This window comes from Temnothorax nylanderi, unplaced genomic scaffold (genome assembly GCF_030848795.1).
Source record: "Temnothorax nylanderi isolate EJ_2023f unplaced genomic scaffold, tnyl_v1.0 TNYL_tig0523_pilon, whole genome shotgun sequence".
In the NCBI taxonomy this organism is placed as follows: Eukaryota; Metazoa; Arthropoda; class Insecta; order Hymenoptera; family Formicidae; genus Temnothorax; species Temnothorax nylanderi.
This window is the reverse complement of record NW_027249585.1, coordinates 99,594-118,171: the sequence shown is the minus strand read 5'-3', so window position 1 is coordinate 118,171 and position 18,578 is coordinate 99,594. Positions and strand designations below refer to the sequence as shown.

The window sequence follows — 18,578 nt, the reverse complement described above, 5'->3', positions numbered from 1 at the left end:
AGCAGTAGTATGTGGAACGTTATTTTGAATTATAAAGTTTGTAAATCTACTCGCAAACTCGTTTCATTATTTTCAAACTTCTCATTTATATGATCTTGTTCATCAATTTCATCGTTAAATTGTTTATTGCTTTCTGTATCAGAAAGTAATAAACTACTTTCTGTATCAGAAAGTAATAAACTGGGTGGCTCCGACTGTACTACATGAATTTCATTGTTACTTATAACGCAATATTGTTCAGTATTATTATACTGAACAATATTACGTTCCGCTTCTTTGCACTCGATCATTTATTAGGCGCTACATTCGATACATACCCTTTCTGCTAGTTGTTCCATTACTATTATCTCTATTTATTTCTATATTTATTAATTGATTTCTTCGTCTTTTTGTTAAATGTTGAATATCCTTAGGCATGATGCACTTTTTTAATACCTGTAAAAATAGTGATCATCGTTAAATAAGCAATTAGTCGAAACGTATAAAATCACTGAGTTCGCGCATTGGCAAAAATCTTAATCTTACCAAATTTTCGCGTCACTGCTGTTGTCGTCGCGGCCTTGGTAGTATTGTTGTCTTTGTGACAGTGGTTTCACCGCTGATGCTCGAGATCGCCGCTTTGGTTGATCCGTCCAGTTGCTTGGGGCGAGTTGCGGTACTCGTAGCGGTAAAGTATCAGTTTTTGCCAAACTGATGATCGGTCTGACTGTTGACCGAGTAGCGACCGTAGCTCTGAACCGACTTCGAGATCAGATATTTCTCAACGGTACTCTTTGTGTTCTGATAGCCGCCGCCGCGGTGGACATTCGTCGACGCCTCGGACGTTGGCGAGATTGACGTGAAGCGCTCGTTGGAGGCCGATGATTGGGTACTGGTCGTTGTGTACGGCGAGTAATACCTAAATTTCGAAAGAAGAATTAGTACTGATAGCGATTAAATAAAGATTTGTTCGAAACATGAGAAATTATCAAAAATCTTAATCTTACCTCGCGTCACTGCTGTTTGTCGTCGCGGCCTTGGTAGTTATTGTTGTCTTTGTGACAAAGGTTTCACCGCTGATGCTCGAGATCGCCGCTTTGGTTGATCCGTCAGTTGCTTGGGACAAGTTGCGGTAAGTATCAGTCTTGCCCGAACTGATGATCGGTCTGACTGTTGACCGAGTAGCGACCGTAGCTCTGTTACCGACTTCGAGATCAGATATTTCTCAACGGTACTCTTTGTGTTCTGATAACCGCCGCCGCGGTGGACATTCGTCGACGCCTCGGACGTCGGCGAGATTGACGTGAAGCGCTCGTTGGAGGCGCGATTGTGGTACTGTTGTTGTGGACGGCGAGTGATACCTGATTTCGAAAGAAGAATTAGTACTGATAGCGATTAAATAAAGATTTGTCGAAACATGAGAAATCATCGAGCTATCGCAATTTCGCAGAATTTTCAAACAAAGCGTGGAAATTGTATAGATATAATATATATTCGATTTTTAATTCCTTCAATCTATCTATTTATTATTTCTGAAGATACACTTTTAATAAATTGTCCAGCAAGGATTTAGGTCAAAAATTCCGTTATAGCTAAAGAAATCCTAATATCTATCAAAAAATTTAATATTCTATATCTGTAGTGTCAAAGATTTGCGGGGTAAAAAAAACATTTAAATTCATGGATATTTTAAAGCATTTAAATATTGTAAGATCTTGTGATTCAATATAACGACAGTTCTTTATTTTATAAATATACATATAGTCCAGAAACATTCCCTCGTTACTTTACCGCAAGGCTTTCGACCGATCTATCTCTCTATATTCATATATCTCGCACGCACCTATGATTCTCTCTCTCTCTCTCTCTCTCTCTCTCTCTCTCTCTCTCTCTCTCTCTCTCTCTCTCCAAATTACGTTATGTACTTCTCGCTCAGCGATTCAAATCTCTCTGCCGTTTGTCCATGCCTTCCTGCGCAAAAGCTTTCCCCTACTCCATTTAACCTTCCGGACGTCCTGTTTATTTATTTTCGTGCTAACGCTATCCAACCGACTCATGCCTATCTCTATTTGAAAATTATTTACTTATATCTTTTTCAAAAATCTTACAATATTTAGGCGATCAATATCCACGAAACCAAGAATACATAAAAATGTTAGTGGGAGAAAAAAATCGATATTGAAATATCTCAGTCCTTATAATTTGCTCGAGAAAAGCAAGACGCACACTTACCAGTCTCTGACGAAAAGGACGACGAAGAGGACGTCGACGCCAGGAGACGTTCTGTGGAAGAGACGATATAGCGCGGCGTCTCGGTACTGGATAGCCTGCCGTCGTGCACGGGTGACGATCCGGCCGGGTGACGATCCGGCCAAGTATCGATCACTGGAGAACTCGTATTAAATATTTGATCCGCGGATCCGCGAGCGCACGACCGTCCCAGCCGGGTGACGATCCGGCCAGGTATCGATCACTGGAGAACTCGGCGTCGGCGTATTAATTTGATCCGCAGATCCGCGAGCGCGCGACCGTCTCGGCCGGGTGACGATCCGGCCAGGTATCGATCACTGGAGAACTCGGCGTATTAATTAATTTAATCCGCAGATCCGCGAGCGCGCGACCGTCTCGGCCGGGTGACGATCCGACCAGGTATCGATCACTGGAGAACTCGGCGTCGGCGTATTAAATTGATCCGCAGATCCGCGAGCGCGCGACCGTCTCGGCCGGGTGACGATCCGGCCAGGTATCGATCACTGGAGAACTCGGCGTCGGCGTATTAATTTGATCCGCGGATCCGCGAGCGCGCGACCGTCCCGGCCGAAATGTGATGGAATAATATTTCCTAACCTAACCTCTGTCACCATGCATGGCAATGGGGCGCGTTCAACAGATACCAACTGTTGAGTTCGTGTTTGTTAACACTTTGCGTTGATTGGTTGATTCTAAAAGTAAGAGCCAATCACGTTTCACAATAAAATACTAATAGATATTTATTTATTATTATTTATATAGATATAAATATCTAATAAAACCGTGGCGTCTTAGAATAATTGTGTATACAATTATAAAATAAACCAAAATATATGTATATTAATAACTTAAACCTACTTAAGATGAATTAATTAAAAGCGAGTCAATGACGGTCATAGCGCGGAGCGAGACCGACCGTGACTCTTTACGCGACGCGACGATTAATATTTTTTCTGATTCAAGGTAATTGTTTTATTTACATGTAATTATCCTATTATTATACGACGCGAAGCGAAACCGCACCGTGACTCTTTTACGCGACTAAGTGCATGTGACAGGAATTATAATAGTTTACAACTCTTGATAAATTAAAGAATAATAGTTTACGTTTACGTGAGTACCCAGATAGCCAAATCTGTTCGAACAAATAATGCCAAATACTTGCTACAAATTTGGTTTCAGAAATGGTACAAATTTGCATCAAAATTTGTTTTATCAAATGTTGTCGACAAACTGCTAGCAAATACGTATCAAAACATGCGTACACAATTGACGCCAAATTGATACCAAATATCGAGCAAAGCTTAGTAGTACCTGCCCACTCGGCATGTAATATTTCAGAAACATTTCTGCAAAATTCCATTTGAAATATTACACCTTTCATCAATATTTCAGAAATATTTCACGACCGTTTCTGCAACATTTCTGCAATGTTTCAATCGGCACAATTATTTCAAATGCAACTTTGCTGAAAGATTTCGGCAATATTTCTGAAATATTTCTGAAATATATCTACGAAATATTGCAGAAACACTTCAGAAATATTTCAAATACATTTTACACTGAAAAAAATGTTTTGTATTAGCAAAAAAAATTTTGTTACTGACGCAAAAACTATTTGTTGATATGTGAAAAATGAAATATTTTGTTACCGGAATAAAATATATATTAAGCCATGTGCGTATAGTCGCCGCGCATTTGTCCGAAGAAATCCGCTCTCTCAGCCGGTCACCCATCCAAGTAGTATACCGGCGCCTTGTTGCTTGACATCGATGATCGAACAGGGTAGTGGTGATCCTCTGACTCTGATGCTTCTTTCTTTCTTATACTTGTTTATTTTGGTGAGCATAAAGCTATCGCATAACAATATTAACAATACAGATATACGAATAAATCTTTTTTGCCAGTCAGCGTCAAATATTATTTTATATTAAATATTATTAAATATTTTATATTTTATATTAAAAATGCCATATGACAAAATTTGGAATATTAGAAAATTCTTAATAAAAGAGAAAAAATGCAATAAAATGCAATATTAAATAATAATAAATTTAATTTTTTATAAGTTCTAAAGTCTGTCAGCAATTTTTCGGAAATATTACAAATGCAATGTTGTATGTGAAACATTCAAAAATATAACGCGTTCAATGTAAACGTAATAATAGTTTTATCATGTATCAGAAATGTTTCTAAACCATTACATCTGCAATATTTCTTCTGCAATATTGTAGAAATTCACTGCCTGCAATTCAATTTTTCATTACCTACACAATCTTTCAGAAATTTTTCAGAAATATTTTAAATGCAATGTTGCGTTTGATATGTTACAGAAATATTATTCGTGCAATGCAAACGTAATATTACTTTTATAATGTTTCAGAAATATTTCTGAAATATTGCATCTGCTACATTTTTTTGCAATATTACAGAAACTTACAAATATTGTAAACAACTTTCTGAAAGATTTCAGAAATATTGTTAATGCAATATTATAAAAAACATGATGCAGGTACATTTCTGAAATATTTCAGATGCATAGTTACAAATGAAATGTTAACGAAATATTTCTGCACCATTTCCGAATATTTCAATATTTCAGCAACATAACATGCCGAGTGGGTGATAACAAATTGGCATCAAATTGCCGCTAAAATTAGTTGACAAAACCTAACACCAAATTAATGCCAAATATTGAGCAAATTTTGGTGACAAAGCTTGAGAACAAATTGACGCCAAATACCGAGCAAAGCTTAGCAACTACCTGATAACAAATTGGCACCAAATTGCTGTTAAAGTTTGTTGACTAAACCTAACGCCAAATTGATGCCAAATATTGAGCAAATTTTGGTAACAAAACTTAAGAACAAATTGACGCCAAATACCAAGCGATGTTTAGGGCGTTTCATTCAGATGGCGCGACACGTGAGTCGCCACTTTCAACGCGCCCCCACCTCCTTCCTCGCTCTTGTTCAGTGTCATGGCCGCTCTTGCTGCGTTTCTTCGGACGAGACGAGTACGTTTTCCTTCTTTCGTAACTGATTGAGCTAAGCGGCACGTATTCTGGAGACCAACCGAGCGAGATTCGACTTCCTAAGGAGAGCTCACCGCCAGGAAAAGGAGAGCTTGTGTGAGGGAGGATTGAGGCGAGGAGTCCGGTCCAGCGAGCAGGGCCCTTCCGATATTCTCATTTGGGACGCCATATTGGAAGATCGACATTGATCGTGGTAGTACAAAAGGCTCTGCAAGGTTAATTCTCGTCTTAAGTTCTGGAATTGCTCTCATTCTTGTGGCTCTGGTTTATATTCTAGCCCTAGAATTGATCTCGTAGACAAAAGCAGAGGCCCCCCCTCTCTTTTCTTTTCTTTTTTTTCTTTTCTTTTCTTACTTTGATTTCAATCAGTAATCCAGACTCCTTAATTCCGCCCTGTAAGATCTGGTTAATTCTCGTCTTGAGATCTTGGAATTGCTCTCATTCTTGTGGGTCTGGTTTATATTCTAGCCCTAATGTAATTTTAATATATGCATTACAATTTTACACTGTCAAATAATAAATAATATCGTTTGATAATAATAACAACAGTATAGATAATAGTAACAATTTTATTACTTGACTTATTTCATTCTATTTTTGACAACTCGTATATACATTAATTGTGGCTAAGGTCTATACTATGTCATAGTGTAGATCTTAGCTACATTTCTGGCAAGTCAGTCCAAAGTATGCGGCTTTGTTCTCTATCCTTTTTATCTGTAGCAATTTTATTTCTTTTTATTTTTTAATTATTTTTTATGTATTATCTCTTATGTATCAGGTTTCTGAAGAAGACTAAGTATATAAAGTCGAAACGTAAAACGTTAATTGTATTTAAAATTTGTTTAATTAAACGAGATTTTGTTTTTAAATTTAAATTGATGACCTTTTTATAACTCGAGAAAATCAGCCAGCCTTCCATCCTATAAGTTTATTTTGTACTGTTAGTTTAATTAATTTAGTTATATTTTTTTCCATAACATTCCTATTTGTTATAGTGATTGTGCAGTAGAAAATCTGAAAAAATAAATGTTTTTAAAGAGTAAAGATAGTATATATTTTGAAATCTATGTATTTTATGTAAACATAACATTTAAATTTATTTGCAGTTTATTTTAGAACATGCCAAAAAACACCGTTTCATAAGCTTTCTAAGAAAGTTAAAAGGCAGAAAGTGAATGTTGAAGTTGTAGAAGAACTCAATTCAACAGATTCTTTAATTGAATTCGATCAGTCGCATATTCAGCAAGCACATGCTTCCGTTAAAAGCCAAAGTTCCGTAATACCAGATTTTCTTCATAATCAAAAAGAATCTGAACTTTCTCATTATTCTTAACTTTTTCATCATTCTGAACTTCCTCACCATTCTGAATTTTCTAATAATTCTGATCATTTTGAGTACTCTGAACACTTTGATTTCGAAAATAACGATAATTATAGAGATATATTTAACATTAACAGACACACCGGCAACAATAACGAGGCTCATTCAGATGACAACGATGATAATTCTGAAAACTGCGAGAATAGTGATGAGAATAAAAAATATTCGAAATGTTTCGTGAAAACAAGAGTTATAAAGAAGAGTTATAAGAGTATAAAGAGTTATACTCTTATAGTCTTAAAGAAGAGTTATAAGAGTATAAAGAATATGTAATATTATGTAATAAAATGTTTCATTCTACTTGCCGTTTGAATCTGATTAAGGCAAAATTGTAATATCAGTTTGAAATAGAAACAATTTAAAACAATTTAAAATACAAGGGAAATGCTTTAGTTTTATAACTATCATATTCTTGCAATATTAAAAATTTTACATATTTTTTCTTTGATTAAAATATTTCTCAAAATAATCTTGGAACTGTTGATGAAATATCGTGTATTTTTTTATCTGTAAAAGTTTAAAGTTTTGTTTGAATAGTTTAAAAGTTTTGTTTGAACGGTTTAAAAGTTTTGTTTGAACAGTTTTTTTCTGCTGTATATTAATTTCTATTACATCAAACACTACAAAATTCACTTCGGTTGCTTGCACCTAAATGATGTATATTATTCTTTTGTTATTTCTTTCTGACAACAGTACTGCATTATTCCATCGTAATCGACGAACTATGCACATTGTGAACATTTGTTTATTTCAATTTTGCATTCTTGCAAATAATAAATCGTGTTTCAAGTTTGAACTAGTTGTTTAAATATGCACGGTAGTTATTATTGTATGATTAAAGAAAGGAAAGTTAGTAGTATTAGGCTTATAAGAATATTGTTTTAGATGCATTTTCATAGAAATTATACTCGTGTTTTCAGTAAGATTCTATAAATCCTTCTTATACCGGCCAATGCATTATCTGCGCACGGAGTATGTGTTCCAGGCATTATATAAGATTCTCGAGTGTTTACAAATATTTTATGTGCTGTTGACAAAGTTAAATGTTTGCATATGTTTGCAATGTCAGTAAATTCACATTGTATAACATTTACTGTAATTAATATATAATTAATTATTTTATTGCCACCGTTAGATTTTATAAATGTCTTATAATGTTTTATAAATATAAAGATTTCTTTTAACATATGTATAAAATAATTTATTGTAAATCAATAAAAATTATATGCTTTTTATAATTTAATGCTTTTAATTTTCCCTAAAAAAAATATATTTTAGTATTTATTAATGGCTACCCCTTACGGAAAGAAACTACAGCGGATTACAGAAAATTATATTACAGGAACTAAATAAAAGTATTACACAAAATTACAGACTGAAGTATTGTAATATACTGTAATATTTTCGTACTATACGCTCGGATTACAGGAAAATATTACAGGATTACAGGACTACAAGATTGCAGTCCTCTTAATACTAGAGGACACTGATTTCCGATATTCACCCGGCATAAAAAAAATTATTTTTTTCTTAGTTTTATTACTTTTTTATAACTAAATTTGTTTCTTAAGATGCAGTCTATGATTATAAATATTTTCTTGTATTTAAAAAACACACTTACCTTGGTGGGATTCGAACTCGGGACCTCGGGACCTCTGGATCGTGAGCCAACTGCCTTACGTGGTAGACTACTTCTTAATTTGATGTAAGTGTTATATATAGTCTACATATGTCATAACCAGCACAAATATATAATTTTTCAAAAATCATCTTAAGAAACAAATTCAGTTTAAAAAGAGTAATAAAATTTTAAATTGGATATATGATATAATATTTCTTAAAGTCGGGTGAATGTCAGAAACCAGTGCCGGCTCATTATGAAATTACTTATAAAATATGAAATTAAAAAATAATAAAATGTGGTTAAAAAGTGATACATTAAATCTAATAAATTTCAAACAATATTTATAGAAATAATTTATATATATACAACTGCATTAAAGTAAAAGTATACTATATATGGAGGTGGAGGGGTAAAAACCACAGTGGTGTAACTCAAATTTTTAAAAATATTTTTTCGTGTGCATAGATGCAATCTGTACAATATATAAATTGCATCTATGCACACGAGAAAATATTTTTAAAAATTTGACTTACACCACTGTGGTTTTTACCCCTCCATATATGATAAGACTCGCTATTTCAAATTTTATGGATTACTGGTAGCATTACGTTTAATACACATGTGTAGTAATGTATTACACATTTTGTAGATTACATGTGTAGTCTACTACACAAGTCACTTACCACACGTGTAGTATATTACATATATAGTGGATTACACGAGTAGTGGATTTCACCCTTCATGATTAGACGTGTATTCCATATTACAGGGATTTTACGCACTAAGTAATTACAGCGTGTAATAACTACAGATTATTGTGTTCCTTTCTGTGATAACTACAGGGGGTCCTGTAGTAACTACACAAGTGTAATATTTACTGGCTGTAGTTTCTTTCCGTAAGGGACGTAACAAGGCTTGCTGCAATTTGGCGTCAAGCTGTGTCATCAAGATTTGCTCTGTATTTGGTGCCAATTTGCTGTTAAGTATTGTTCTCAAATCTTGTTTGATATTTGATATCAATTTGGCGTCGGGTTTTGTCAACAAACTTTGATAGCAATTTGTCAACAATTTGCTGTTAGATTGCTGGCAAGCTTTGCTCGGTATTTGGTGTCAATTTGGCGTCAAGTTCTTTTGTCAAGGTTTGCTCGCAATTTGGCACAAATTTGCTGTCGAGCTTTTGTTGGCAAGCCTTGTTCACAATATGGCGCAAATTTGCCGTTGAACTTTTGCTGTCCTGTTTTGCTCGATATTTGGCGTCAATTTGGTGTCAAGTCATGTACACAAGCTTTGCTAGCAAAACACAAGCGTATTGCAGACACAGATCGCACCGAATTTGTTGACAAGTTTTGCGCGTATTTGGTGTCAAATTGGTTACAATTTGCTGACAAATTGTTTACTGGGTATTACTTCTGTAGTAACTTATACGAACGATATCATCGTAGTTACTATAAAATCTCCCGTTTATGCGGAGGAATTATCGTATCGTTCGTAAGTTACTACAGAATTAAGTAACGTTCGCGTAAACGTAGTATAGGTTAGATTACCGATTTCTTACAAAATTTTACATAAAACGCGAGATTCACTTATGGGAGCTTTCCAGCAAGCGACACAAGTCGACACAGGTATTGTTTTGTCTTTGTTACTCATTGCCAAAAAAGAAAGATAAAACGACGTTTGTGTCGGCTTGTGTCACTTGCTGGAAAGCTCCCTATGTATGCAAGTTTAACGCCTATTGAGTTAATATGAAATAATTTTCCTAAATGTAATAAAAATAACACTATGTTATATATGCGGTTTGCCGTGAATATATATATATATATATATATATATATATATATATATATACATGTGATTTCTGCCCAGTGCTCTGAATGTTATGTGATTTTCGCCCAGTGCTCTGAATGTCATCTAGTCATACATATCATGCTTTGATACAAGGAACGTGAAAAAGAGCAGGAAAAGAAAAGAACAAACAGAAGAGACAGATTCAAGCTTTGTCTTTTAATCTGGACGAAGACAATGCCGAAAAATCCCCGCAGTCAGAAAATGAGCAATCTGATGGCCTCGCGATTAAGAAGATTAAGAAAAATCCAGATGTAGATACAAGTTTCTTGCCAGATAGGGAAAGGAAGGAGGAGGAAAATAAACTTAAGGAAGAATTGAGGCAAGAATGGGCTGGAAAGCAGAACGCGTTGAAGGAAGAAGAAATTGAGATCACATTCAGTTATTGGGATGGATCTGGCTATCGTCGGAGTGTTATAATGAAGAAAGGTGAATGTCTCAGTGATTTAGAGAATTTTTAAGTTATTAAAATACTCCAGTGTCACTTTTGAAGTAACATTGGCGTGATATATAATGTTCTACTGCATAAATTAAATTTTCACATACAGGTAATTCTATCTATCAGCTTCTTCAGAGATGTTTAGAAGTTCTGAAGCGTGAATTCAGCGAGCTTAAAACAGTAATGGTAGATCAGTTAATGTATGTCAAGGAGGATCTTTCTTATATTACCGCACCATTATACGTTTTACGATTTTATTGTAACTAAGGTAAAGATACTAAGTGATAAAACTTATGAAGCAATATCACAATGTTGGCATGTTATTTTAATGTATGTAATATTGCGATTAGGCACGAGGAAAAAGCGAACCTCTGTTCACATTTGACGTTCACGATGATATTCGTGTTATGCACGATGCTTCTGTCGAAACCGAGGAATCACATGCCGGAAAAAAATTTTACTTAGGTATATTTATCATTAAAAGAATACTTTGTATAATTCTCTTTTATGTTATTTCTCATTAGATTATGGTATGAGAGGAACAAACACATTTTTCCAGCGAGTAGATGGGAACCTTTTGATCCAACGAAAAGTTATGACAAGTATACAGTGTCGGATAAAAATAGGAAGAAAGATAAAATCTGATAAACTTAGATTCAACGAATTGTCCAATTTCGTTTAAAGGATTCAGATTCAAATTCATTCAGTTATGTGATAATATTTAATTCATTTACTCGATTATGTAGCTCTACTAAATTACGGTCCTTTGAATCTGAATCCTTTAAACGAAATTGGACAATTCGTTGAATCTAAGTTTATCAGATTTTATCTTTCTTCCTATTTTTATCCGACACTGTATACTTGTCATAACTTTTCGTTGGATCAAAAGGTTCCCATCTACTCGCTGGAAAAATGTGTTTGTTCCTCTCGTACCATGATCTAATGAGAAATAACATAAAAGAGAATTATACAAAGTATTCTTTTAATGATAAATACCTAAGTAAAATTTTTCCGGCATGTGATTCCTCGGTTTCGACAGAAGCATCGTGCATAACACGAATATCATCGTGAACGTCAAATGTGAACAGAGGCCCGCTCTTTCCTCGTGCTTATAGATATCCATTAACAGGTGGTACTTATGGTCGGCAGTCCAGACTCCGGAAAATCGCATTTTGCAAAGAATTATCTGGAGGAATACGGATACGTCAACAAAGACACTTTAGGCAGCTGGCAGAAGTGCATTGCTGCAGTCCAACAATACTTGAATCAAGGAAAAAGTATAGTTATAGACAATACCAATCCTGATCCAGCTTCGAGAAAGAGAGATATTGAGATAGCCAAGAAGCGCAATGTCTCGGTCAGATGTTTCGTCATGACGACAAGTATAGAACACGCGAAACGTAATAATAAGGTAATCAGAAATTAACATTAACCGTCATCGTGTGAAAGAATCGTATGAAGTAATGTTTCCGAAAATTCTAATCGATTTATTATTATATTACAGTTTCGCGAGTTGACTGATCCAAGCCACATTTTAATCAACGAGATTATTATCAACTCCTACGTGTAAGTAGATTTTAGATATATACATCTCTACACTCAAAATTATTTATCTTTGGATATGTAATTATACTTTGATGTTACTCATTTGCAGGTAAATGGTCGACAGAAGCTTACAATGTGGTACAAAATTGTTCCTCAAAGGGAGTTGCTGCCCAAACTCAGATTGAAGGTCGCATTCAAACTAATATTTATGCAAATATTTATTTTATGATACAAAATTATGAGGTAAGTAGTTATTATTATCCAATCTTCGAGAATCTCTTTGCAGATGCGCAAATTAATTGAAATTAATTGATTTTTAAAGCTAATTTCCCTTACTGAAGAACTGGTAATGAACGGACATGCTGAACAAGTAGGCATGGGACCAGATGAATGAAGACAGAAACACTTGAATCCATCTGTACATAAGAGTTGTCAAGAAACTCTACAATTTTCACGCATAATCCGCGATTCTTAGTCAGTATGGACTAGAGTTTAATACAATCGCTATTGATGATCCCCTTTAATCGCGTCAAAATTGATTACTTCGCTTTTTGACTTTGTTCTTTACACATGTTGTAAAATAGTTTTCCGATTGTGTAGAATATTTTTATTTAGAAAGAAATTTATAAAGATTGTTATATTGATCGTAGAGTAGAGAAAACAATAAAACTTAACATTTTACAAGTAGTGTCACATTTAAACTAGAACATTGTATCGAATAACTCAGACGAATTAGGAAATTCGTTTCTACGTGACTCATGTCTATTTCTGATTGGAGACGATTCGAGAACTCATTGAAATAATTTAATTTCTTTTCACGTTTAAATTTAGGTCACCGTAGATTAAACTTGTTACCTTAGAAGTTATTGTTAAATGGCGCATTTTATTTAATATTCCGCACTTCACTGTTGTGGCATAAAATTATTTTATGTTTCAAAAGATGGGGACTAAGCTTTCGGATTAATCCAGATGTACGCATATATACTGTATATATTTGATTAATTGTTTACTTAGATATCTATGATTCTTGCGCGATATGCTAATACATTTTTTTCTATGCAAGATTTCAATGCAGTAGAAACTAGTTAACTGAGAAAAAGAGTCTATAAATGATTCGTAACTCGTGCAATTGCGCTCAACTGGAAACGTTTGGCAGTTATAAAATGTTAATATTTAATATTGTTGTTAAACATAATATAGAAATATTTTTCTAGGAAATGTATACAAGTAAGGTTACAATCATTAAATCGCTCACAGTGCTCACGTACATACATAACTTTGTCGCGCGCTGCGATTAACTCAATTTATTATAATTTATTATAATTTTTTAACAAAGCGAAAATATAGCGCAATAAACATCGTTACGTAATAATCATTCGTAATTCATTTTCGTGTATATAATATGTAGCTGACCGCAATCTTTGACTCTATTCAAATTTTGTACAACACTTCATTTAGCATTGTATTAATCATTAAGTAGCTTTGAGTACATTTAGTAGCTTTTGTATATTCGTCAGTTTAATCCTTGAAGTTATTAAGACTTGCATAAATTTTTACCGAAAGTTCTCTTACATCTTTTATACGCCTTCTGTAAAATATATAAAAATATATCATAACTGAATTAACTCGCATATCTTGGTCTGTCTTTTTTTTCTCCATTGCTTAACTTCTATTCGCCTCCCGACTTGACGTATACGCTACTATACTCGTCCAAGACGTTATTCGCGACATTTACAAGCTCTCTGTCTTTCTCTTCAATCGCTCTAAAAAAATGTGTCGTCTTGAAGTGCGATTGATCTCCCTAAAGGATTTAAAAGTTACGCTTTGCGAAGACATAAGATATACGTTAGCTGGAAAATCGATTCACAGCGGGATTAGAAAAAGACGGAATGTTATGCGGTCGGTTCTTTAACAGTATAACGGGTGAACGTTTCGCGACTAGGTTAATCCACTTGCATATCGGTCATTGCGATCTCGCTCTTGTACATACTTGACTCATCGTCATGAGACTAGCTCCATTGTTCGCGAAGATACTTTTCTCTTGTTCTCTCTTCTGCTACCCTAAGGCGCGCGCGCGCGCGCGTGTGTGTGTGTGTGTGTGTGTGTGTGTGCGTGCGTGCGTGCGTGCGTGCGTGCGTGCGTGCGTGCGTGCGTGCGTGCGTGCGTGCGTGCGTGCGTGCGTGCGTGCGTGCGTGCGTGCGTGCGTGCGTGCGTGCGTGCGTGTGTGTGTGTGTGTGTGTGTGTGTGTGTGTGTGTGTGTGTGTGTCAAACGTTTTACCTATTATTAACAACTTCAGACACATTACATTTTTATTTTTAAGTAGTAATTTTTTTCTGTGGTATACATATGTATAGCATTAACAAGGTGTACAACTAAAAAGGTTACAGATTATTATTTAAAAAAAACTAAGCAAAATATTAAATTGTTGTTTTCTTTAGAAATAATAGTCCGTAACACCTTTAGCTTCACACCTTGTACATACTGTTTATAAGATTATAAGATATATTGTTTATAAGATTAAGATGCGTAACACTACAAAAAGGCGTAATATCCGTACAAAATTACCTTTTTTAAAAAAAAGGTAAAAAAAGGCGCCAAGTACACGCATAGTAGTGTATATGTATTATGTTGTTACCTCGAAAAAAACAAAGTGGTAGTATAATACCTCCAAATAGCTTTACCCTGTACATACTGTTTATAAAATGCGTAATACTACAAAAAGGCGTGATATCCGTACAAAATTACCTTTCTTAAAAAAAAAGGTAAAGAAAGGCGCCAAGTACACGTATAGTAGTGTATATGTTGTTACCTCGAAAAAAAAGAAAGTGGTAGTATTATACCTCGAAAAAACCTAAGTAACGAGTGGTAGACGTACTCTTTGTATCTCGAAAAATCTCGAAAAAATCTAAGCAGTAGTATCTTTATTTCCAAAAAATTATAACCCAAGTGATACACATCACAAAATTATGTTACCTTATCAAAGAAAAGTCGTGCTTCAAGTGATCTATTACAATTACAAAAAAGAAATGATATCTCTTTAAATTACAACGCCAATTACAGAGAGAACATATATATTGCCTCAAAAAATAATTGTTGCACTACTTTGAAAAATCTTTATATGGTGTCAATTAGAAAAAGAATGTATGATAACAATTTTATAAGATTAAAAAATTTTATTTAAATTTAACAAGGGAATACAAGATATTTAAATACAAAGTTTACATGTGTATTTTTTAGTGGTATAATAAACATTAGACATTCATCGACTACAATTGGCAAATAATCATCGTGACGATTCGACCATTGGTTTTGGTCCGATTGATCGTCAAGACGTTAATAATCTTTGATACTTATATATATAAGCATCTCATTTTTAAATAATTTAAATTAAATTAAATTATTAAATTTATTGCGATATTTAATTTAAATTATTTAAAAATGAGATGCTTATATATATAAGTATCAAAGATTATTAACGTCTTGACGATCAATCGGATCAAAATCAATGGTCGAATTGTCACGATGATTATTTGCCAATTGTAGTCGATAAAATAAACGTCTAATGTTTGTATATGTGTTTTAAATAACACATACACATACAATATTTTAACATATTTAAGAGAAAGAGAAAAGGAGAAATATTACTTGAAATAAAAAATGCTACTTATATTTTTTGACACGCAAGTTATGACTATAGAAGCTAATATAAAATTATTTACTAATCGTGTCTCCTATACTATGTGATATAAATTTATTATTTCACTGAATATTTACTATATTTATTATTTCACTGAATTTACATTTTAGAAAAGTAGTTATGTTTATGAAAAAACGTGATTTATTCGCTTTAGTCAAATGACGTTCTGCCGCATATTATTAACATAAATTGACTATTATACGAGTCATTACCAATAAATAATTGAATTCGTCGTTTCCGCTGTGTTATTCAAATACGAATAGCACGACACTTTCGTTCTAAAAAACACCGTCATCTAATAATGTTTTGGTAAATATTTACCCTTACGAACCCCCCCCCCCCCCCTCTGAATGATCTTCTGCTTTACATATATTATAGAGTTTATCCTCCGGAGTAACTTACTTCAGAAAGTTTTAGCCGTCACTCGTTGTTTATTAAAAAGTTACGAACAAAAAAGTTTAAGAAATATAACAGCTTGTGTCAATGCTAAGGGAAGTAATTTACTGATATGTGTGTATAAACAGTATACATGTAGGCGGGGGAGTGGACCTCAGTTCATGTGGAAAGTTGAAAACCTGAACCGTACAATGATAGACCTCGTTTCGCTCTATAAGCAGGGGTGGGATGGACTTCGCTTCGCGATGATTCTCTGAATAGCATCGTACGGGTTTTCAACTTCTCGCGCGAATCGAGGTTTCAGCCTCATCCATCTCTGCCGCAGAGGGAGAGGCTACCGCCTACTACATGTGTACTGTTTATAAAGTTTACAATATATGTGAAGGAGAAGATCATTGAGGAAGGGTTTGTAAGGGTAAATATTTTTCGATGTTTTATATTATAAAAAATATAAATTACAAAAACACATGTTTACTCTCTTTAATAGTTTTTCAACAAGATTGAATGTTAGTTACTTTGACTATATAACCATGGACTGCCAGTTACCTATCCTCACAATGCTTCGATGTGTAAAAGACATAAAACGCGCCCCCATCGTCTAGGTGGCAGAAAATCGAAACATTAAGTGAGATCCCGATGGTAAAAGATGAGGAAAGAGAGAGACAGAATAAGTCATTTATTGCTGTTTTATCAACTTTTAGCAGATTGCCAGAATATGTATTTAAAAAATTAATACAAATAAAGACTAAATTAGTTTTATATATGTATATATACATATACAATACCCAGGTAGCAAGACTCGTCATTTTGACGTCAATTGACGTCAAAAGTCTGTCATTTTGACGTCTTTTGACGTCATTTGACGTCAAAATGACGAGTGCTTGCTACCTGGGTATGTATATAATACTTACGCAGGTAGTCCTGTTAATATATTCCCATTATAAAATTAGAAGTGATTTAATTAATATTGTTGGCACAGAGTTTGATATTTCAACCGACATGAAAATCCAGTTTTCTCGATGCAGTTTTCTGTAAAATGTAGGCTACATATGTAACTATATTTCGATATATTTGCCATATGTTCTTGAGTATGACCGGAATTAACAAGTGCTTCTTCCCACTTCTTTCGAAGATTCGGATCCTTTGGAAATCTATTCAGTATAAATACCAATCAAATTAATTCATTAATATATATTTTATGTCATAACATTTAAATTTAAAGAAACATTTTATATGTCTAATACAAGTAATTTTAACACTTACTTTTTCAAATACAAAATACTCTTTTAAAATGTGACACATTTTAGATTAGACTACGATAAACTTATAATAACTTACCCAAAAAATGTTAAGAAAATGTTGCTGTTTTTGTTTACTTTTTTATATTTGGTTGATTTGCAACCGTCAGTAAAACAATAAACAACAATTGTTATACGATAGAATACGAAACCCGATAACGCAAGTCTAACTGTCACTGGTTGTCACGCGTGAGCTACTGGAGCAGACTGAGCTCACAGTTCATTGAAGTACCGGGAGTCGCCACTTGTGCGATGGGGGCGCGTTTGATGTTCTTTACATCAAAAACAGCCAACTGGCAGTCTATGGTTATATAGTCAAAGGTTAGTTATATATGGATGGTAGTCAATATATTAATAAAGTTATCTTTGCATGATTTTCTTCCGAAGCTTGGCGATCATTGTTGGCCACATTGTGGATTAATAATAATTAATAGGACTAAGGAGTATAGAATTTGTAGAAACTTATTTTCTGAAATAAATTAAATCTCTAAATTTAAAATTTAAAACAAAAACTCAAGAATGTCTGAGCAGTCCGATAAAATTAACATACAGTAGCGCAATGTCTCGTAAAATAGAAAAGGTTAAAAAGTTGCAAAGGCGGTATCCGGGAACACATTTGATGTTAAGCGGGGAAAACAGCTCAATGAGCGTGCAATAATTCTTTATTGGTTTCTATACTTGGATCCAGAGAAGAAATAAAGGCAAAGACCAGTTATTTTAAAAAATTATTGATTGCTCGCTGAATTGTTTTTTCTGCTGAACCATTGAAACCTGTTTGCGTCTCAGAAATGTTTATGATAACAACATTTTTGAAATGCGAATGGATTTCAATAGAACTAATTTCTTCCACGGTAAGAAATTCAATCACTGCTCTTGTTTGGTACGCATATTTGAAACACACATCAGTTTGAACTGCTCGTGTGACACAATCACCTAACAATGCAACTAGAGACATCAAGTAACAACTCAGTAAAACGTAAAATTTTTTATAGCGATCAATTAAATTAAATTTGAATCACCTGATTATTTATGTCATTGGTGGGGGGGGAGAGATCCAGAACGGGATTCATCTTTCATAGTTTCACGGCC

General features: G+C 34.1%; 1 protein-coding gene and 2 long non-coding RNA genes across 4 annotated transcripts; 2 read left to right on the top strand and 1 right to left on the bottom strand.

Moving 5' to 3' along the window:
- Positions 1–338: 338 nt before the first annotated feature.
- On the bottom strand, positions 339–17,691 carry LOC139783626 (uncharacterized). Of its 2 annotated transcripts, XR_011721330.1 has the most exons (6): positions 17,530–17,691; positions 17,103–17,342; positions 3,882–4,082; positions 2,212–2,921; positions 526–898; positions 339–435 (listed from the first exon to the last, which is right to left on the bottom strand). It is a non-coding gene; the product is annotated as an uncharacterized lncRNA (long non-coding RNA). The 2 variants fall into 2 exon arrangements; XR_011721331.1 differs by lacking the exons at positions 339–435; positions 526–898 and adding an exon at positions 1,315–1,340.
- Positions 5,590–8,611, top strand: LOC139783627 (uncharacterized). The gene is made up of 2 exons (XR_011721332.1): positions 5,590–6,537; positions 6,725–8,611. It is a non-coding gene; the product is annotated as an uncharacterized lncRNA (long non-coding RNA).
- On the top strand, positions 10,098–12,622 carry LOC139783625 (uncharacterized protein F21D5.5-like). The gene is made up of 6 exons (XM_071722777.1): positions 10,098–10,542; positions 10,662–10,820; positions 11,682–11,963; positions 12,057–12,118; positions 12,207–12,340; positions 12,420–12,622. The coding sequence occupies exons 2-5, from the start codon at positions 10,755–10,757 to the stop codon at positions 12,208–12,210; spliced, it is 414 nt and encodes a 137-aa protein (XP_071578878.1). The 5' UTR covers positions 10,098–10,542; positions 10,662–10,754; the 3' UTR covers positions 12,211–12,340; positions 12,420–12,622.
- Positions 17,692–18,578: the final 887 nt, after the last annotated feature.